The following is a 23,719-nucleotide window of genomic DNA, read 5'->3' on the forward strand; positions in this document are numbered from 1 at the left end:
CCCTTTCCCTGTTGATGAGGTTTGGTGTAGAGAAATCCCTCCTAGGGTTGGTAGTTTTTGTTGGGAAGCCTATCTGGAAAGATTCAACACTAGTGATCTACTCCAAAAGAAGCGACCCAATACTTGCTTGTCACCCCATTGGTGTGTTCTATGTAAAGCGGATGGGGAAACTGGTTTTCACCTACTGGTGTCTTGCCATTTTGCGAGGTCAATTTGGGAATGGGCTTTTTCCCTCTTTGGGTGTAAATGGAACCCTCCATCAGATCTGCAGGGCCTTTTTTCTCCTTCTGTCTTCAGGTGGTGTAGGAAAAGGGGAAGGACTATGTGGAGAGGTCTGAGGGCTGCAGTATGTTGGACAATATGGGAAGAAAGAAACTTTAGGATATTCTCAGCTACTGAGAGAGGGGTGGAAGAACTAAAGGCTATCATTCATTTTAGGGCTGTATAGTGGCTGAAATCTTTGGAACTATTCACAGGTTACACAGTGGATGACATGCTGAGGAAGTGGGGTGAAATAGCAAATTGCACACAGACCAAGTCAGTAATGAATGTGTCTTGGACACCTCCACCTGTTGGGTTCATGAAATTAAATTTCGATGGGAGTAGTAGGGGGAACCCTGGACAATCAAGGATTGGGGGTGTCTTTAGGGATAAGAATGGGGTCGTTTTTGCCTTGTTCTCAGGCCCAATTGGAGTGGGTGACTCCCTTAGAGCTGAGATCTTTGCAGTTATGGAAGGAGTCCAGAAAGCCAAGGAGATGAACATGAGAAAACTCTTAATTGAAGGGGATTCGGAAGTGGTGATAGGGTGGCTGAATGCAGATAGCAATGGTTTATGGAGGTACAGTAATCAAAGGAGGAAATTTAAGTGGCTGGTGCGGGAGATGGAAGTTAAAATGTGCTGGGTCAAAAGATCAGCCAATCCTCTAGCTGATGGTTTAGCTAAACAAGGGGCAGAAAGGGATTCAATGTTTTGGGCTAAGTTGTAACTTTTTGTCTCTACCTATTCTTTTGTTTTCTTGATTGTACTTGGAAGATAAGTGTGTTTGTCTTCCTTATGTAACTTCTTTAGTGAATTAATGAAATTGTTATTGATCAAAAAAAAATGAGCATGCCCTTATTGGATTTGGCAACTTCACTCCCTAGAAAGTATTTCAATGGGCCTAGGTCTTTAACTTCAAACAATGGCCCTAGAAACTCCTTCAACTTTTGGATCTCCGATTCCCAATTGCCAATGCTGACAGTGTCATCCACATGAACAATCAAGGCTGCTATTGTATTGTTGAGTTGGGCCTAGTTGTTTTTAATCTTATTTTAAGTTATTTAGTTAGGAAGTCGTTGGGCTTTAGGCCCATTAGTTTATGTTTTTAAGTTGTGACTGTTCAGCTACAATAGTAGCTGCCCTACTAAGGGCATCCTTGTAATATCTTATCCGTTAAGTTAAGTATAAATTATAACGAGGGGTTGGCGGCTAGGGTTTATCTAAGAATCCTGGTTGACTTCCTCCTCTTTTCTTCTCTACTGCTGAAATCTTCATCTTCCTCCTCTTTCCCTTCACAAGAAATTCAACTAAATCTGCAATCAATGATTTCTACTTGGTGTCAGAGCAGGCCGAAGGTTCCTTGAGTTGTTTTCTCATGCAGCCCTAGATCGGCCGATTGCATGGTGATTTAAGAGGCTGATCGAAGATCTCAGGTAAGCCCATTTTTTAGATTTTTTGGTGGATCTGTTTGCCCTGTAGCTAATCTAAGGTTTCTCATCAAAATCAGGAAAAACTGGAGAAAAGGGAAAAGTCTTGTTTCTGTTGGACTCTTCAATTTTGACCTAGAAAGTGGCGCCCTAATTTTTTAGGGTTCCTTGCAGTTTTCTGTAAGGGGCGGTTCAAGTCCTGCCTGTTTTGGAGGCTTCTAGAGAGAGTGGCTGCCTCTTTTCTCTCTTCTCATGTCCCGCAAAAAAGGAATCTTTTGTGGGAAGACAATCTAGGACACCAGAAAGGTGTTGTTGGTTCCAGAAATGTTTCGTTTGATCTTCTTGCATATTTCAGTTATTTTCTTTACACTTTTTGAGAAGCATGGAGGGTCACGGAGTTGAAAATAAGCCCGGGAGTGAAATGAGACCAATGGGAAGAGGTGCTGGAGATCTTTTCGGGGCTGGGAATTACTACAATTAGGTTGGATGGTGCAAATTACTTAGAATGGTCACAATCTGCAAAGATGGCCATTGGTGCTCGTGGGAAATTAGGGTATATCACTGGTGAAGAAGTGAAACCCAAAAGTAGCAACTCCCAGTGGATACAGGAGAATTATATGGTGATGACTTGGTTGTCTAATTCCATGTTGCCCCATACAAGTAAAATTTTTTTATTGGCAAATACAGCTAAGGAAATATGGGATGGGGTTGCAGAAACCTATTCATAGAGGGAGAATGTTGCTAGGGCTTATCAGTTGAGAAATCAGATTATTTCTACAAGGCAAGGAGATAGACCTATTGCAGCCTATTTTTCAGCCCTTAAAACCCTGTGGCAGGAGATTGACCATTTAGAGACATTTGATTGGGAAACTACTAGGGATGCAGCTACCTATCAGAAACATCTAGAGAAGTATAGGGTGTTTGAATTTCTTGCTGGCCTTAATCCTGAGTATGATATTGCAAGACAACATCTTCTTTCCAGGGACAGTGTTACCCTCTCCCAAGCATATGCCTTTGTGTCAAGGGAGGAGAGCCGGAGAGATGTGATGATGAAAAATCTTGTTTCTAATCAATCTGCCATGGTGAGATTGTGAAACCTAAACAAAGTGGAGATCGGGGTGGCAGTGAAATCAAGAAGGAAGATAAAGAGATTTGATCTGTGACTACTGTAAGAAGCCTAAACACACAAGAGATACTTGCTGGAAGCTTCACCCACATCTTGTGCCGACTAGACTGAAAAATAAGGGAAATGCTCACATGGCTGTTACTTGTGACATTCCAGCCCCTCCTACTATAGCTACTCTGGAGTCTGTTGCAACTGCTGCAATAAGGGCCGAACTTGAGAGGTATGGGCAACTTCTGAACCAACGAGATACAGCCAGTTCCAGTACAGCAGCAAGCGGACAACAAGGTACAGATGGTACTAGTGGAGTCCACTCTACTTCCTTTGCTCACACAGGTAATTCACACGTCACTGCAAATTATGTTTCTACTTCAGGTAAGCAGGGACCTCCTTGGATTATAGATTTTGGAGCCTCAGACCACATGACCCACAACTCTTTTTTGGCAGAGATAGGGTCTCCACAGCTGATGGATCCCATGTTCCCATTGCTGGGAAGGGATCTATCAAGATTAGTGATTTTATTTCTCTACCCTCTCTCCTTCATGTTCCCAAATTGAGCACTAATTTGTTATCTATTAGTAGTTTGATTAAGAACCTGAACTGCTCAGTAATTTTTTCTCCTGATCATTGTATTTTGCAGGATCTAGATTCAAAGAGGACGATTGGCAGTGGTCGTGAAGTGAATGGGATCTACCTCCTGGATGTGCTTCCTCCTCATCAGAGTCATCATGTCAACAGGGATAGTGAGTCAAGGTCTGTGGGTCAAATTATGCTTTGGCATAATTGTTTGGGTCATTTACCTTTTTCTTCTTTGAGTCTTTTGTTTCAAAAACTTTTTGAGTCTGTTAGTTTGTCAAGTCTGGAGTGTGAAGGTTGTCAAAGATGTGAATCAGTCTTCTAATATCAGATTTAAAATAGTAATTAACAGTGCAAATCAGATCTGAATAATAGTGCAAGAGCTGTGTATGTCGAAGAGAAGAGGTAAGAGAAGAAGAAGTCGAAATACTCACCCTTCTCCTCTAACCCTATTTTATTAATCTCTAACAATTAATGATGACAAGTATGCCCTTTAGTGGGCGGCCAGATTGGCAATTACATAAAGAAAATAAAACAAGAACAAATAACAGGCCCATCAACATAAAATAAAAGATAAAAAAAGGATATCACACAAGCAGCTGTTAGGGCCCATTCAGCCCAGTCTCTTTACACTCCCCCTCAAGCTGAGCATAGATGTCAATCATGCCCAGCTTGCTTATATAGTGTGTCAATTTCCCTTTGGGAACTCCCTTGGTCAAGATATCAGCCAGTTGCTCTTCTGATGTGATAAATGGCAAACACACTTCTCCTGAAGAGACTCTTTCCCTTATGAAATGCCTATCAACCTCAATATGCTTAGTTCTGTCATGTTGAACAGGATTATGTGCAATGTTGATAGCAGCTTGGTTGTCACAATAGAGCATCATTGGTTTCTCGTAGTCCACCCCCAATTCCTCTAGAAGGGATCGTAGTCATAGTAGTTCTAACACACCATGAGCCATTGCCCTGTATTCTGCTTCAGCTGAGGATCTAGCAACTACTGATTGTTTCTTACTTCTCCAAGACACAATATTCCCAGCAACCAGAGCACAATAACCAGAGGTGGACCTTCTGTCATCAATACATCCTACCCAATCTGCATCAGTAAAGGCTTCCAGCTTCATGTGACCATGCTTAGCAAATAGAATACCTTTCCCTGGAGTACCTTTCAAGTAGCACAGAACCCTTTCTGCAACAGCTAGATGAGTATCTCTGGGAGAGTGCATAAACTGACTAATAACACTTACTGCATAGGAAATATCTGGCCGAGTCATGCAAAGGTATAACAACCTCCCAAGCAGTCTCTGAAACACTCCCTTATCAGACAAAGGCTCACCATCTGTGGCAGAAAGCTTATGATTAGGATCGATGGGAGTGGAGATAGGCTTAGCTCCAAGTTTACCCGTTTCAGCAAGAAGATCAAGGGCATATTTGCGTTGAGATATGAAGATACCTTCCTTAGACCAAGCAACTTCAATACCCAAGAAATACCGAAGATCTCCCAAGTCTTTGATTTCAAATTCAGAGTTGAGAAATCCTTCAGGTTTATTGGCCTCTTCAATGTCATTACCCGTGACCACAATATCATCAACATAAACAATCAAGAAGGTCACCAGAGTGTTATTTCTCTTCAAGAACAATGTATGATCAGATTGTGTTTGAATGTAGCCAAAGGAGACACGAGCAGCCCGAAATCTCTCAAACCAAGCCCGAGGAGATTTTTTGAGATCATAAATGGATTTGTGTAGTTTACACACCTTGCCTTTCATTTCTTTCCCATACACCCCTTGAGGTAGAGACATATAGACTTCTTCATGCAGATCTCCATTCAATAAGGCATTTTTAACATCAAACTGGTGTAGGGGCCAGTCAAAGGTAGCTGCTAGAGAAAGCAAGACCCGAACTAAAGTCATCTTAACTACAGGAGAAAATGTCTCAAGATAGTCAATGCCATACATTTGGGTGTAGCCCTTGGCAACCAACCTAGCCTTATACCTCTCAATCGAGCCATCAGAGTGATATTTAATGGTAAACACCCATTTACACCCCACTAGTTCCTTCCCTTCCAGCAAGTCCACAATATCCCAGGTATGGTTTTTATATAATGCTTCAAGTTCAGTCATCATAGCATCCCTCCATTTAGGTTGAGATAATGCTTCCGATACAAACCTGGGTATCACATGTGAAGAAACAGAAGCAAGAAAGTAGTAGGAAGGAGAGAGAAGGTTGTAAGATAAATGTTTGGAAATGCAATGGGTTGTACACTTCCGCTTGCCCTTGCGAAGAGCAATAGGAAGGTCAAGGTCAAGGACAGTCGAAGCTGGGTCGGTAGAGGGCTGACCTGTTTCCTCAGGAACTATGGGAGTGGCAAGATGCTCTTCTGAAGGAGTGGAAACAACCTGCATATGTCTGAATCTCCGCCTTTGGTAACACCTTTGGAGAGTAGGAGCAGAAGCAAGAGGAGGATCAGGGGTGGGTCCAGTGGAAGAGGTGGACACCCCATGATCAGACTCACAAGGGATGGGAAGAGGAACAATTGGAGACATAGCAAAGGGTTCATCAAATGTCTCCCCCTCAGAAGGAATAGTAAAGAAAGGAGTCAACTCTGCAAAGGTGACATCCCGAGATACAAAGCGGGTGCCACGACCTAGATCAAAACAACAATAACCCTTTTGTGTAGAGGCATATCCCAAAAACACACACTTATGAGCCTTAGGTTCAAATTTATGCCTTTGGTGTCTATGAATATGCACATAACAAGTACTCCCAAAGACACGGAGAGGGAGAGAAAAGAGATCCTCATCCAGGAAGAGAAGACTAAAGGGGGTTTTAAAGCCAAGAACCCTGGAAGGCATACGGTTGATTAGGTAGGTAGCAATATGAACAACATCTCCCCAAAACCTTACAGGAACATGGGATGCAAATAAAAGGGATTTGGCAACCTCAACCACATGTTTGTTCTTTCTTTCTGCCACCCCGTTTTGTTGTGGAGTGTAGGAACAAGAACTTTGATGAATAACCCCAAAAGTTTCAAGATAGGTGGAGAGGGTTTTCTCAAAATACTCCTTAGCATTGTCAGAACGGAATATTTTGATACAAGTATTAAACTGGGTGAGGATGAGTTCATGAAAATTTTTCACAATAATGGGTATTTCATCCCGGGATTTCATGAGATAAATCCAAGTATAACGAGAATAGTCATCAATAAAAAGGATAAAATACCTGTAGCCCCCCATGGTTGGCATGTAATATGGCCCCCACACATCAGAGTGAACAATATGGAAAGGAGAAACAAATCTTTTATTACTGATTGAATAGGAATGTCTACAATGCTTTGCTAGCTCACATGACTCACAATGAAGACTAGATAAAAACACTCCTTTAAACATATCTGGGAACTGATGACTCAAAGCAGAAAAAGACAAATGACATAACAAAATCTTGTTAACAGACTCTGACACAACTGACTCTAAAGCAACTCCATGAGGTGGTCCCAAGGCATGATTTGGTGTGTCCAGTAGGTATATTTCGTTCGCCTCATGGCCACTCCAGATCGTCCTCTGAGACTGCAGGTCCTCAAAAACACAATGAGTGGGAAAAAAGGTTATGCTGCAGTTCATGGACTTTGTTAAGCTACTAACAGATAAAAGGTTTGTGTTAAGCTTAGGAACATGGAGAACAGAAGATAAAAACAGGGTATCAGAGGTCTTTATATCTCCTTTACCAGAGATGGGGGCAAGTGACCCATCGGCAAGGGATATTTTCTCTTTCCCAGAGAGGAGATGATATGAAAAAAAATGGTTAGATAGGCTGGTCATATGGTCTGATGCACCGGAATCTATAATCCAAGGGAGTTTATGATTACCTGAAACTGAAGCATGATTTGCTGAGGCATATGTACCTGAGTGAGAAAAAGCCGATGAAGAGGATGTACTGTTAGAAGGGTGGGCTGAAGAAACTGTAGCTTCCAAATGATTTAGGAGCCTCCCATACTTCTCAAAGTCTAACTTCATTGCAGCCAACTACTCAATGGTTGATGTTTTCTCACTCTCCTTACTTCCCCCTTCAGGTACTGTAGCAGCATTAGCAGTCTTGAGTTTTCCCGCTTGACTGCCCTTCTTAGGATTATTCTTAAACCTCTCAGGGAGTAGTCCAGGGTGAAGTTTCCAGCAAGTGTCCTTGGTATGCCGTGGTTTCTTGCAATATTCACACACCCGCTCCCCCTTTTCAGTAGGCCCCTTAGATTTTATTCCCGCATGTGCAAAGTGTTCTGTAGGTGGATTCTGCAACTGAACTTGTCGTCTACTTTCCTCACTACTTATCATGGCATATGCCTATGATAGAGTAACCTCATCTCTGGCCAAAATATTCTGTCTGATAATATCAAACTCCGGGTTGAGTCCAGTGAGAAACTCGAATACCCTATTTCTCTCCACCAACTTTCTGTACATTTCAGCATCCTTTTTACTCTCCCATACCATAGTTTCCATAACATCAATTTCCTGCCATAGGAATTTTAGGATAGAGTAGTAGACTGCTACACTCTTCTCCCCCTGTCTCAGGTTCTTCACATCACTTTTCAATTTGTACGCTCGGGCTACATTCAGTTTCTGTGAATAAGTCTCAGTTATACTGTCCCATATCTCCTTAGCAGAAGACATCCAGAGATAGTGTTGGCTTATATGAGGTTGCATAGAGTTAACTAACCATCCTATAACGGTATAGTTCCCTTGCATCCATCTCTCAAATTCAGGATCTGTCTCTTCGGGTTTCACTTACTGCTTGTGAGATACCCGAGTTTTCCTCTACTACAAACATAAATTTTTATAGACTGTGCCCAGGCAAGATAGTTCGTCCCATCTAGCTTAATCGTGGTAACACCAGTCAAAACGGAATCTACTGGAGCAGATCCAGAAACCGGCACCTGCTTGAACTCACTTCCGTATGTCTCCATTAATCAAACGGAAATCAAGGAACTGAAATTTTAACTATGCAAACTTACTTGAAGTCAAACCAAAAATAGGGTGCTTGAAAAACTAGGGTTTTGCTCCGTCCAACAGATGGGAGGAAGAGAGAAGATGGTGCCGCACCAACCAGACTGACCCAAACTCTTCCTAACCTGAACCGCCCTCCTTTAGCAGTCACAAGACACCTTCCAAGCACAGAGCGCCACACCCAAGCTTCACCTTTCCTGGTAACCTCGAAAATCTCCAGTTGGAAGGGTTTCGGGTAAAAGCAAAACAGCATCACTTCTTGCCAAAATTCGGCCAGAACTTAAATCTCCAAGTCCTTCTACCAACTAGGCAAGTGATTCTCTATACTATAGAGAACCTATCTCTCCATACACTCTCTTAATTTTAGAGTGTACAGGAACGAAGAAAAGAAAGAAAGAAGAATTGTACTCGCTCTGATACCAAGATGTGAATCAGTCTTCTAATATCAGATTTAAAACAGTAATTAACAGTGCAAATCAGATCTGAATAATAGTGCAAGAGCTGTGTATGTCAAAGAGAAGAGGTAAGAGAAGAAGAAGTCAAAATATTCACCCTTCTCCTCTAACCCTATTTTATTAATCTCTAATAATTAATGATGACAAGTATACCCTTAAGTGGGCGGCCAGCTTGGCAATTACATAAAGAAAATAAAACAAGAACAAATAACAGGCCCATTAAGTGAGGCCCATCAACATAAAATAAAAGATAAAAAAAGGATATCACACAAGCAGCTGTTAGGGCCCATTCGACAGAGTCTCTTTACAGTCAACTTGGAAAGCATTGTAGACATTCATTTAAACCTAGTAATAAAAGGTTTTCTTCTTCTTTTGATATTCATTCTGATGTGTGGGGACCTTACCATGTTCCTTCTATGGGAGGTTATCGATATTTTCTCTTATTTGTGGATGATTTCTCACTATACTCTTGGATTTACCTGATGAGATCCCACGATGAAGTACCATCCTTGGTGAGGCAATTTCATCAGATGGTGCTAACATAGCTTGAAACAAGAATAAAGGTGTTAAGATCAGACAATGCCAGGGAATATTTTGAAAAACACCTCACCTCATATCTGTTAGAATATGGTGTTGTCCATCAGAGCAGATGTCCCTACAATCCACAGCAGAATGGTGTTGGAGAAAGGAAGAACAAACACATTGTTGAGATTGTGAGAAGCATGATGATCACATCTACAGTTCCAATTCGGTTTTGGGGTGATGCAGTTCTCACAGCAGTATATCTGATTAACAGGGTGCCCTCTCGTATACTTGGATTCAGCACCCCATTCAGTCTCCTTTTTCTTGAGGGGGGAAATGTTTCATATTCCTCTCAGGGTGTTTGGGTCTGTCTGCTTTGCACATATCCTTGGTCCTCACCGCTCAAAGCTTGATCCCTAAGCAAAGAAGTGTGTCTTCCTTGGATATGCAGAAAATCAGAAAGGGTACTATTGCTATGATCCAATCTCTAGGAGCTTATGTTACCATGGATGTCACCTTTTTTGAATCCACATACTTCTCAAAGAATCCTTCTCAGGGGGAGTGTTTTGGGGAAGTGAGTCAATAGTCTATTCCTCTCCCGGCCCGGCCCGGCCCCCAGACGGGTTTGAACGGGCTTTTTGGCCTGCGGGCTTAACCTCGGGCCAAAAAGCCCGGCCCGCATAAAATTCGAGCCGGGCTCGGGCTTTGCCAAAATAGCCCGACCCGAGCCCGATCCGGCCCGACCTATAGTTAAACCTAAGTAAAAACCCTATGTGATGTCCATTTGAATAAATTTTTTGATTTAAGTTGTTGATTCACTTATAGGCCCATTGTTCATTTAAATAGGGGAAAAAAACATCTAAATTAAAATAGATAATGTTCATTTGAATAGGGAAAAATTAGAATTTCTTTTATTAGGTCGGGCTTCGGGCTTTTTATCAGGACCGGGCTTGGGCCCAAGTTGTAGAACCGTTGGTCGGCCCGGGCTCGGGCTCGGGCTCGGGCCTAACATTTTTCTGTTAGTAAAGAGTAAAAGCCCGGCCCGGCCCGGCCCGGCCCATGAACAAGTCTATATGTCACCTATCTTACCACCTCATGTGTCACCTACCTTACCACCTCCTTTGCGTCCTGCTTCTCAGCATTACTTACGATAGAGACTTCACAAGGAGGTTGATTCCACTACAACAGAACTCACATCACTTCCTGTCGGTTCCTTAGAGACTCCAGATTCAGCTGACATGGATTCAGGTATTCCTCTTGGTACCGCTACTGCTTCAGTTTCCATTGATTCTACTAATTCTATTACAGATAACCTCGATCTTTCTATTGCTCTCAGAAAAGGGAAGAGAAAGTGTACTGCTCATTGTATTTCACATTACTTATCCTACAGTGGACTTTCTCCTTCCTACCGTGCCTTTCTTTCCTCTCTTGACTCTGTGTCTATACCCAAGGGTGTTAATGAGGCTCTCTCCAAACCTGAGTGGAAGACAACTATGCAGGAAGAGATGGCAGCTTTGATTTAGAATCAGACATGGGACATTGTGGATCTACCAAAGGGAAAAGAGAAAGTTGGATGCAGATGGGTTTACATAGTAAAATATAAGGCAGATGGAAGTATAGAAAGGCACAAGGCAAGACTTATTGCAAAAGGGTACACACAGACCTATGGCATTGATTACTTAGAGACCTTTGCACCAGTTGCAAAGATGACCTCTGTTTGGATACTTCTTTCTCTTGATGCCTCATACTCTTGGCCCTTGTTTCAACTTGATGTGAAGAATGCTTTCCAAAATGGGGATCTGCAAGAGGAAGTGTATATGGATCTTCCTGCTGGCTTCTATAGTGATGTTGAAAAGGGAAATGTATGCAAGCTTAAGAAGTCACTTTATGGCTTGAAACAATCTCCCAGAGCATGGTTTGACAGATTTAGAAAGGCCTTAATTGCTTTTGGCTACACTCAGACTCAATCCGATCATACCTTGTTTGTGAAGCGAAGGGGATCTTTGGTGTCAGTCCTAATTGTTTATGTGGATGATATTGTTGTCACCGGGAATGATCTAAGTGAGATTGATGGTCTAAAAAGGAACCTACATAAAGAATTTGAAATTAAAGATCTTGGAGAACTGAAATACTTCTTAGGCATTGAAGTTGCAAGATCAAAACATGGAATTTTTATCTCTCAAAGGAAGTATGTCTTGGATCTCCTTCAAGAGACAGGGAAGCTTGGAACAAAGGCAATCAGCACCCCTATTGATCAGAACCATAAAATCAATACATCAGAAGGTGAACCAGTAAAGGATATTAGGAGATATTAGAGACTTGTGGGTCGGCTGCTATACTTGTGTATGACAGTAGGTGTAGTAAGTCAATACATGCATGCTCCACGAATCCAGCATTGGGAGGCAGTTGACAGGATTCTTGCTTATCTGAAGGGACACCCGGGCAGAGGCATATTGTTTACTGATCATGGACAGTTGAAACTAGAGGCTTATACAGATGCAGATTAGACAGGATGCCTTGATGACAGGAGATCAACTTTAGGAGTGTGCACCCTTGTTGGGGGTAACTTTGTCTCATGGAAGAGTAAGAAACAAACAGTGGTGGCAAGATCAAGTGCTGAAGCCAAATACAGGGCCATGGCACATGGAGTTTCAGAACTTCTCTGGATCCGTTCCCTGTTAGAAGAAATTGGTGTATAGGCAGAAGAACCTATGATGCTATACTGTGATAACCAGGCAGCAATTAACATTGCCCATAACCCAGTCCAGCATGACCGAACTAAGCACATTGAAGTGGATAGACATTTTATCAGAGAAAGAGTAACTTCTGGAGAAGTTTGTCTTCCATACATTGCTTCTGATATGCAACTCGTTGATGTTCTCACAAAAAGTGTTGCAAAGAACAAGCTAGAGCATGATCTACGCAAGTTGGGAAAGTGTGACATTTACTCCCAACTTGAGGGGGAGTGTTGAGTTGGGCCTAGTTGTTTTTATTCTTATTTTAAGTTATTTAGTTAGGAAGTTGTTGGGCTTTAGGCCCATTACTTTATGTTTTTAAGTTGTGACTGTTCAGCTACATTAGTAGCCGCCCTACTAATGGCATCCTTATAATATCTCATCCTTTAAGTTAAGTATAAATTATTATAATGAGGGGTTGGCGGCTAGGATTTATCTAAGAATCCTGGTTGACTTCCTACTTTTTTCTCCTCCTCTTTTCTTCTCTACTACTGAAATCTTCATCTTCCTCCTCTTTCCCTTCACAAGAAATTCAACTAAATCTGCAATCAGTGATTTCTACTTGTATCTCCATCTCTCTTAACAAAGAGACTATGGTCAACATAGCAATGCTTAAATCCTATTTGCTGAACTACACAATTAAACTTATCAAACCATGCCCAAAGTTGAACTGCTGAAATCCTTCATTCTCTTTGCCATGGAAGCCTAGAGGCTGAATCATATACATTTCTTCCAAGTCCCCATTGAGAAAAGCATTCCTTATATCTAAATAGTGAGGGCGCCAACCAAAATTAGAATCTTGAGAGATGAGGACCCATATAGATCATCTTAGCAATGGGAGCAAATGTTCCAATTTAATTAACTCAAATGTCTAGGAGTAGCCCTTGTTTACCAACCTGCCTTTACATCTCTTCACTTGCCCATCAGTCCAACACTTCACAAAAAACACCCACTTACACCCAACAAGTATTTTAAAAGCACAAGGGGCAATTTGTGCCCAAGGCGCAAGGTAAAGCATGCACCTTTTTGAAGAAAGGCAAAAAAATGCAAAACAGGGACAAAAAATTAAAAAAATGCAGAAAAAAATAAAAACAAGTATATCAAACATTGTTAATTAAAAACATAAACTTAAAATTAAAATAAATAAACATAACATGTAAAACATATGCAAATGAAATTTTAAAAATAAAATCAAACATATAAAGCATATTCAAGCATGCAGAACCATCAATCTCTTTAGTGTGATGTAAAACATTTTGCATTCCTGATTCTACAAGTCCATGTTAGGGTCTTAAATTCTTAATTCCTACACAAAAAAAATAAAAATATGATTTTATAATTTTAATTACTTTATATTTTATTAGGATAAATTAATGAACAAATTAGCATATAAGGGGTTCTTAGAGCTTTGGTGAGCGAGTGGAGAGTGAAGCAACTGGCCCAGCCACTAGGTTCAAAAAAGAACAAAAAGCACAAAAAATAAAAAGGTGCATGCCTAGGCTGAAGCGCAAGGCACACCAGGTACACGCCTTTTGAAAGTGCTACTCCTGCTGCCTAGGCGAGGCACATACCTTAAAATGTGCCTCACCCGTGTGCCTAGGAACGCCTTTCAAACCACTACACCCAATAGGCTCTTTCCCTTCGGAAAGATCCACTAAGTCCCGTGTATCATTCTTACGTTGGGCATCAATCTCCTCCAACGTGTCCCTTTTCAATTCAGGTGAATACAAAGCATATACAACACTTACAGTGATAGAAACACTAGAAATGGTAGAAAGATAAGTACAGAAAGGAGAAAGTTGGTCAAAAGTGGTATAATTAGCATCAGAATACTTAGTAGTACATGTTTGGATACCTTTACCAAGGGCAATGAAAACATCAAGGTCACAAGGTGTAATACGTGGCTGAGTGGAACACGGACTACTCTTCAGTTTTGCATCATGAGATCCCATCGGTTCAAGTAGCACATCTTCTGGTTGATCCATACTTGGAGGTGTATACTAGTCTTTCTGGAACCAAGTGTAACAAGAGTAGACATAATGGAGTAAGTGCAGGAATGGGTAACGGAACCTGAATTTGCTCTCCCTCTCCTCAAGTTCATTTTCCTTCTCCCTCTAGGGATAAACAAGGAAGAATGGTTGAGACTCCAAGAAAAAACACCCATGAATATATAGACACGTTGAGAGATAGGACCATGAGAAAGGAACAAGTTATGAACATAACTACACCCAAAAGTCTAAAGAGGAATCGAGAATAAGGGAGACTGAGGGAACAATGATTTAAAAGGTGCGCCTAGGCACTCAGGCGAGGTGCATTTTAGGGTAGGCGCCTCGCCCAGGTCCTAGGCGCAGCCTATTCAAAAGGTGCACGCCTAATGCGCCTAGACGTGCGCCTTGCACCTTAGCCCAGGCGTGCGCCTTTTGAAAATTTGTCGTTTTTTTCCTTCAACAACCCCTATTTGGTAATGTTGTCCATTCGTTCATCTTAATAAAATATCTTCTTAAAAGCAATTTAAACTATAAAATTATTATTTTTTGTGTGAAATCTAAGAATTTAAGAACCTAACATGGACTTGTTTGAGCTGGCCTCGAGGGGCGTGGCACAAAGACGGCTCGTAGAATTAGGAATGTAATATATCACATTAGCTACTTGATGCAATTGAGAAAAAAAAAGAGATTGTGGGTTTTATATGCTTGAAAATGTTATATATGTTTGATTTCATTTTTAAATTCTCATTTGAATATGCTTTACATATTATATTTATGTATTTTAATTTTAGATAATAGGTTTTTTAAAACATTTATTTTAAAACTTAAGTTAATATTTTTATTAATAATATGTTTTATAATTTTTTACTTTTTTTTTGAAATGTTTGCATTTTTTTGAAATGTTTTGCATTTCTTTTCGAATTTTTTGCATTTTTTTAAATTGTGCGCCTTGCCTCCAAAAGGCACGCACCTCGCCTTGCGCCTTGTGCCTCAGGCGCAAAATAGCCCTTGCGCTTTTAGAACACTGTGAGGGAAGAAGAGTTGATCGCAAAATCCAACTCAACATCTGGTTAATTAAATATGCAGTAGTAAGAATTGTGTCTCCCCGAAAGCACTTTGGCACAAGCAAATGTAATAGAAGACCTCAAAAAACTTCAATGAGATATCTATTCTTTCTGCAACACCATTTTGTTAATGTGTTCTAGGGCAGGATAGTGCTATTATTAGTAAAAAACCTGATTCACATAATCTCTAAAATATCCACATGCACTGTCAAAATAAAATAGCCAAATTTCTACATGAAATTGAGTGAAGATCATCTATTAGAAGTCTTGTATTGTTTTTGGCACTTAATCTCAAGAAAAAAGTAAATAAATCCAAGTATACATGGAAAAACCATTGATGAGACTGATGAAGTATTTGTGTCCCCCTTTAGCAATACTAGATGTTTGTCAAAGAGGAAATTTGAAAAGGAAAATTAGTTCATTAATTATTTGGTGGAAACGGAGTTCTACAATGTTTACTAGTCTCACATGTTTGTCAATGCAAATAAGACAAAGGCACTAACTTAAACAACTCAACAAATAGGAACTTTAAAGAAGGAAATGAAAGATGACACAAACAATGACATAACAAATCTTGGTTGTAAAATAATGGCCAATAACCTCGTTCACATAAATGACGGAGTTATTTAACTTCAAAGTCATGGTTTAAAATGTCCCTAATTTCCTTAATATTTCCATGACATATTTCCATTTCCTTGGGTAGCGACTTGAAATTTTGCCAACATCAACATATTCCTTAATGAACACTATCAGCACTATGTAGAGTACAAGAGACAGTTTCAACGACATATTTCCATTTCCACTTCCATGGGTATCAACATGAAATTTAGTTGAACACTACCGGTGTGGAGTGCAAGAGATAGTAATAGTATTATAACATAAGTTGGTAACAATATTGTATATATGTAGTGCAACCATGGTTTCAAATGTCGCTAATGCCGCCCGTCATATGTCGATGTCATGGCTCACCGACATGAAAATGGATGGTAACATAAAAATTACATTATGTCAGTCGACATTTCCTATATTTCGGAAATGTAGATCAAATCAGTCCAAATAACCAAAAAAAATACAGTTTTTCCTATTATGTCGACAAGATGTCGACTAATGTCGATAGGATGTCGACTAATGTACATTAAAAATATAATATATTAGTATATTATATTAATATTATACAGTATATTAATATAGATTATTCCATATTAAAATCAGAAATGTTTATTAAATTTTATAATAAACCATATTCTACATTTAATATAAAAAATCAGAATAAATTTAACAAATTTTATACTAAATCATAATTTATTATAAACTTAGTATAAAAAATCATAATAAATTCATTAAGTTTTATAAGAAATCAGAATTTATCATAATCTTAATACTACAAAAAGGAGAATCAGTTTATTAAATTTATAATAAAACATAATGCATTATAACTTTAATATTTAAAAAATCAGAATAAATGTATTTCTATTTACTAGTGTGAAATAAATATATTAGAATTTATAATAAATCGGAATTAAAAATTAGAAAAGAAAATATCAGATAACCTTGTAAAAACATCAAAATGCATAATAAATCAGTAAATCGTCATTTACTAATTTGTTATTGATCTTAGTTTCTTAGCTTTATATAATGGTTGGGAATAAGATAATAGTCTAGAAATATGTATTAATGCTTTGTTTATCATTTTACAAAATATCTTTGCATATTTCCACAGATTTCATAATATTTCCACAATGTCTCTAATTTTTACAATATTTCCCCTCAACATTTCCGACATATGTCCTATATTTTGGTCAACGACATTTCCATCAACATCGACATTTTAAACCTTGGGTGTAACAATGTTATTGTCCGAGTAACTTGATTACCACTTTGAGCTATCTCAAAATTGATTTCAAACATAAAGTTAAATATTAGTTTTTGTTTGTGTAATAGATTATTTGGTTGATCTATTATAACCATTTATAATTTCTCTAAGTTTAAATTTTGCTTTAACCCATTCTATCATCAAGATTTGAATCTTAAGGTTTACAAGGCAACTTCAAAATATATTCATTTTCTATAACCTTAGTTTCCTAGCTTTGTTTAATGATTTGGAACAAGATAGTAATCTAAATAGGTGGGCATATGCTTCTTTTATCATTTCATAAATTATCATTCTATATTTTTCATATTTTACAATGTTTCCACCATATCTATAATTTTTACAACATTTCCATATGATATTCCCAACATTTCCGATATGTTTCTTATACTTGGACGACCAACATTTCCACCAACATACATTTTAAACCTTGATTCAAATCAGCATCATCTTCCAGTATGTAGAAACCATCCACTACACAACTTTTACTAATTGTTTTTCCCCAAGGTGAATTCCCAGAAAACACAAGAATCTGAGAAAAACAATACATAACAATTCAAGGATTTAGTAATGCTACTAATAGAATGAAAGTTTTTAGGAAGTTTAAGAACATGTAATACGGAGTCAAGGTTGATACCGAAAGGAAGAGATATAGTTCCTTAGCCAGAAATAGTAGAGAATGACCAATCTGCCAACCTCACTTTATCAAACAGTAGATGGTAAGAAGAGAAAAAATCTAGCTAACCAGTAATGTGGTTGGAAGAACCTAAATCGATGATCCAAGGGGACTAAGAGGGGTTAGACACATAGTTGTCAAGGTGAGGCGACTAGGTGCTTTTCAATGAGCGCCTCACCCAAATGCCAAGAAAAAATGTATTAGGCGCATGCTGTGGGGACTGAAACACATATATAGTATACAATATTTTATTAAATATAATAAATATAAAATATATAATATTTGATTGGTTGGTTTTAGTTTTTATAATAGGATATGTTGCATGTTATCATGTTTTTGTTACGAGGAAAGTAAAAACAAAATAATCTCAAGGGTTTCATTCACTTTGACAAAAGAATCGAATGAGGAAGAAGAGAGAACAGCCCTCCATCGTTCCGACACAATCCTCTAAGTCAAGGTGAGTTAATCAGTTTCCTCCTTCGTTTTGTTCTCTTTTTCCACTGGTTTAAAACAGTGGTTTCGCCCTATTCTTCTCCTCTTCCTTGTTGGACTAAAACCATTCTTCTTTCATGGTTTGAATCATATTATTGGACTAAAACAAGGGCTCCACCCCCTTCTTTGTTCTGAAATTTCATGCGTGTTTTCAGCTCCTTTTCCTTCATTATTGGTGTCCGAAATTCTTCAGTCTTCTTTTATTTTAGTATTTTTTTTCACCAGCTTTTCTGGGTCTAGAACAGGGGCTCGCCCCCTACTTTTGTTCTTAGATCCTTGCATTTATCACCCCTTTTTTTGTTCTCATCATTGGTGTCTGAAACAGGGGCAGAGCCCCTTCTATTCTTCTTTGTATTTTATTCTTTTATTTTAATATTTTTCACCTTCTTTTTCTGGGTCTAGAACAGGGGCACTGCTCCTTACTTTTCTTCTCCATTTTCTTCTTTTATTTTAGTAATTGTTCTCATCAAGCAACGCTGCATGAAACACAAGCACAAAAGTAAGTGCAGAATACATAAAACCAAAAAAAAAACTAGTAAGAAGGGGTAGAAATCCATCGGCTTCTTATTTTTAAATTCCATCGCCTAGGCGAGGGCTAGGCACCCGCCTAGGCGCCTAGCCTCGCCTTGGCAAGTTGGTGCCTTGAAAACTATGGTTAGACACATGGAAAGCAATGGCTTAGGTTACCTGTACTTGCTGGATAGGAGGTAGGAGCAATAGAAGTCCATTCCAGATGTCAGATTACCCTACTGTATTGTTCCAATTGGTCTTTTATGGTACTTGGTAAATCATCCCTTGGTGCTGAACCCAGAGTAACCCAGAGTTGCAATGTAACTAGTAGAACTCTCCTCATTAGGAACATCAAGAACCACATTTGTTGAAGTATTTATCTTCCCGTATTTCTTTTGAAACTTTTAGGTTTTTCAACTAGGTCCAAAAAGTGCTCCCTAGTAGCTCCAAGCAATTCAGTACATCCCATTATCTTCACCATTGATGAATACAGCCTGCCCTCCTGTAGCTCCAAATGCTACTGGGTCCACTATTTTTATTTTAAGAACTAGGGAAAAATGCCAGCACCAACCACTAGTTTTCACAACAACAAGAGAACAACGGATCTGTCTACACAGATAAGTTCAAGATACTAGTTGCTACAAAACAACTCAACAGATAAACCAGATCATTGATTAGATGTTCATACATCTGCACAGACCATTTCAAATACAGGTTCTAATTTTCCAAGCGATAATCCTGCATTCCCACCCTACTTCTTGACCTAGAAACACTCCACATTCAGCCCATCACCCTACAACCTTTAGCCCTCCATAGCCAATCATACAATCACCAATAAAATGCCACAAACCAATCACAGCAACCCCCAATGGAGAAAACAACAGTCCAAATAGTATTCTTCCATAAAAATATTAAGGAAACCCTCGAACTCCCCAAAAACTACTAGATTCCTGATCCTACAACCACAAAAAGAACAAGACAGAACATCTCTTTATTTGTCCTTAGATGTATATAATACTCCTCTTCTGATTGAAGTCTAAGGAAAAACAAAAGTGAAGAAAGAGAAGAAAAAGGAGCAGAACTAGTATAGAACATGCTCTGATCCCATCCTTTTTTATCTAGAGATGCTGTAAAGAGAAAAGTGAAAAGAGGTGAAGAGAAAAGACAAGATTTCGAAAGTCCAAGATGGGTCCATTATCCACTTGGATATTTATATTAGGGTGAAATTATATATAATGAAAAGACAAATATACCCTCAGGTACATAAAAATATATAAAACAACCTAATAATATCTACAAAGCAGTCACTGCAACTGGTCAAGCATCTGACTCCATTCTGTCTTCCACCTTCATCTTCAAACTTTCTGTTTCTTTAATTCCAAAACAAATATGCAAATTAACAGGTAAGACTTAATTTTTCTCAGTGATTATGACAAGGGCAAAACCAAGTACTCAGCTGTTTTCTGTACAGCATTCTGCTACAAATTCTATTTTCAGACTTAAACTTCAATATGGAGCCTAAATCACAAACCCACAATGCACTTCAAGTATTCTAAAATATACTTCCTTGGAAAAGTCTCATACAACAGGTCTAATCAAGTAGATAAAATTATGCATTTTGTAATACCTAGTTCCAAATTAAACATCTGTTTATTGATAAAAATAATAATTCTAAACTAAACGTTTGATTTTTAGTTTGCACCAAACCTAAACTACAGAGATTATGGCCATTTCGACATCATCATTTTCCTTTTATGTTTGACAATGCTCTACAGACAATTTAGAACAAACAGGCACAATGCTTGGGAGGACTGTAGTTTTTGACAACTAAATCACAAATAGGATGATCTGAATTCCAGTCTTTTGGTTGAAAGACAACAAATTCACCATCACACTATATGCATTATTGGACTGGCTTGGTTGGAACATAGTGCTGAAAGATACCCTACCTTTACTGCTAATTCTCCAATTGCCCAACATGCATTATTAGCCACTGAAACAGATTCTTTCAGCTCCTGAGTATGCTGCGCATGGCATATGTTGGTCAAATACTAACAAACAAGGCTTGATATCAATAAAAACATGAATCAAATGCTTACCAACTGATTGGCAGCAACATTAAGAAATTCTGACAAACGAGGATGCAAATGCACATGGCAAACCTGGCACAAAATCATGTCAGAACAAAGCTAAACTTTAAAGCTGATGAAATAAATAAAACCAATCAACCAAAACACCACTATTTGAGCAAGGAAATGCTAACACACCCTTGCAAGGTCCCCCAGAAGAGCAAGAGCACTTTGACGCACATCAGAAGCATCATCCATGCAGCACTGAAGAAGTAGGTCCCTCAAATTGCCTTGTGCAACCTACAAAAATAAAGTTGCACCAGAACAAATGAACAAATTTTTGGAATGTTTAAGCATGAAAAAACAATTGATTTATAAAACAAAACATCAGGAATTGGAAATTTCAAAAATTAGAGAAGTAGTAGCCCAAGACTACATATTCAAGCATGAAAAAACGAATGCAACATCTACAAGCATATAAATTTTTTTTTTGATAATTGAAATGAATTTATAAAACAGCAATAGACAATAGTACAAAGTCCTCAAGGAAAGGTACGAGTTGCAACCTCTCCGGGCTAGTTAAGTACAGATTTCCAAATTAATAACAGCTTACATAGAAGCACAAAAAAGATCTTCCCTAGAAACCCCCTGTTTGGCTAAAGCATCAGCCAAAGAATTAGCAGACCTACCAACCCATTTTACCTCAACACTCATATTACTGGTTAACCACTTTACTTTTTTGATGAGATCTTTGTAGCCCCAAATGGCGGTATCCAAGTTTATGAGCCACCTGGTTACCACCTGAGAGTCCCCTTCAACTAGGAGATGCTCCACCCCAAGCTGGTTGGCAATCTGAATTCCTTGTACTGCAGCAAGGATTTCTGCCCTTGTGGAATCCCCCACTCCCACTAGTCCTGAGAATAGGGAAATTATGTTGCTGTCCTTATTTCTCAGGATACCCCCTATACCTGAAGGCCCGGGGTTGCCTTGGCTACTTCCATCAAAGTTCAGCATGATGACACCTTCCAAAGGCGGAATCCATTCTGACAGAATTCTATCCTTCTTTGTTGAAGTGTTAGCTATTACTAGCCAATTTCTCCACAAATCATCAAAGGAGAAGTCATCAAAGATATCCACAGTTTTCAGCCAATGGATTGCTCTTGTTAGGATACAATCCTTCATTTCATCTAACCCTCTTTCCTTCTCTAAGAAAATTCTTGCATTCCTTTCCTCCCAAAGTGTCCACAGAGTGGCTGCCCGGACACATTTCCGCATGACCTTACCTCTTCTAGTGTGCCAAACAAAGACAGATGGGTTGAATAACAAGCTTAAATCAGAAAGCAAAGACCACCTACCTCCAAATAAACAAAGGCTCCACCTCCATATAGTTGTAGATAAGGAACAGGAGATCAGCAAATGGACACAGTCCTCATTCTCGGCCTTACACAAGGAACACCAATTTGGGGAAAAACAAAGCGAGGGTCTCTTTTTCTGTAAGTTTTCCAAAGTATTGATCTTCCCATAGAAGACTTCCCAGCAGAATACAGCAATTTTTGGGGGAATAGGTCGCGCCCAGACTTCTTTGACAGGGAATTCTTGGGAAAAGGGGTTAGAACTGAGGGATTTTAGAAAAGAAGAGCAAGTAAAAGTACCTTTTGGAAGAGGAGTCCAAACCCTTTGATCAGAAGAAGTGGGGTCCAAGCAAACGGATTCAAGTAAATGAATTAGCTCAATAACACAATTTGACTCACCATCCATTAACCCTCTACAAAATCCAAAGTCCCAGTTTAAAGATAAGGGGTTTAATGGACTCGGGAGAAAAGTTGCAATTATAAAATTACTATTCATGAAGTGTAAACAAAACCCAAATCCTAATAAAGAGATTCAAAGTAACCCAATGGATTTTAGTCTTTTACTAATATCATTATACAACTTATATGAGAAAATTCTGCAGATTAAATTCTTCTTTTTTTTCAAATATGTAACTATATATTCATTAAAATATATAGAATAGGTGTGAAAGAGAGAAGAGGATACATTTTTTTGGTTCAATGGATTGACACTTTCACGCCTTTTTCTTCTGAGGATTTTCAAAGGGAGTGGAGAGGCATAGAAGTTCTGGAATTTTCCCAGCTGATAAAGGTTTCTTTAATATTATTATTATTATTATTCTGCCTTTTTGTCCTTTTCCAAACAAACTTTATGACTAGGGGATCTGTGTACCTGGGATTGTGCACTTAGCTCCACTATGCTGCATCACATTTCAGATTTATACCTAGATAGATCACATAAACCACACAGTACAAGGGTTCTCCTTTACTGTGCGCTTACACATATCCCATACCAACACTTCCTGTTCCATAGCTTATCTTCTATATTCTGACTCTTAATAAACACCTAATTATGGGTGTAGAGAACACTGATGTGGGCCCCACGGCTGTGGTCCCCACTGTGTTCGTATGACAGCACATGTAACCTTTGTTAGTTATGTCAGTGTTAGTTGGTAGTTATCTTAGACAGCTTGTTATTTCAGTTTATTATTTGTTTTATTTTCCATGTAAGCATTAAGGGCAATTCTGTCCTTTCCTACATTTAGTGAACATAACCTATAAATATTGAGAGAGTGGCGGCGGCAGGTTCATTCGATCTGTCCCTCCTTTCAAAACTCTTGTGTACTGCTTTCTTCTCCTTCCTTCTCCCTCTTTCTTCTACTTTTCTCAATCCGAAATCTATTGGAATTCAAGACTGACTGTAGTCTTGATCGACTACTTGGTATTAGAGCCTATCTAGGGTTTCTCATGTGGATCTAGTCTAGCCGACCACATGAGAATTGTCTAGGGCTGGAAGCTTACAAAGGACTGTTCGTTGGCTGATTCTTGGAAGTTACCAGAAAAGTTTAGCAGCTGTCCGAAGACTTGTAGAGGCTTGGAAAGTGTTTTGGTAATCAAGAAGAATCA

At 38.9% G+C, this 23,719-nt stretch overlaps 1 protein-coding gene across 2 annotated transcripts in view; it reads right to left on the bottom strand.

Moving 5' to 3' along the window:
* The window catches only part of LOC104608273 (transportin-1-like), an 83,679-nt gene that overhangs the window by 12,949 nt on the left and 47,011 nt on the right, over positions 1–23,719 (bottom strand). For both annotated transcript variants that reach the window (XM_010274207.3, XM_010274206.3), the window contains exons 20-22: positions 20,961–21,062; positions 20,793–20,855; positions 20,643–20,717 (exon numbers count right to left, since the gene is read on the bottom strand). In XM_010274207.3, coding sequence (XP_010272509.1) covers positions 20,643–20,717; positions 20,793–20,855; positions 20,961–21,062 — 240 coding nt within the window. The remainder of the gene's footprint in view (positions 1–20,642; positions 20,718–20,792; positions 20,856–20,960; positions 21,063–23,719) is intronic.

This window comes from Nelumbo nucifera, chromosome 1, assembly GCF_055504915.1.
Source record: "Nelumbo nucifera cultivar China Antique chromosome 1, China Antique-T2T, whole genome shotgun sequence".
Classification (NCBI taxonomy): domain Eukaryota; kingdom Viridiplantae; phylum Streptophyta; class Magnoliopsida; order Proteales; family Nelumbonaceae; genus Nelumbo; species Nelumbo nucifera.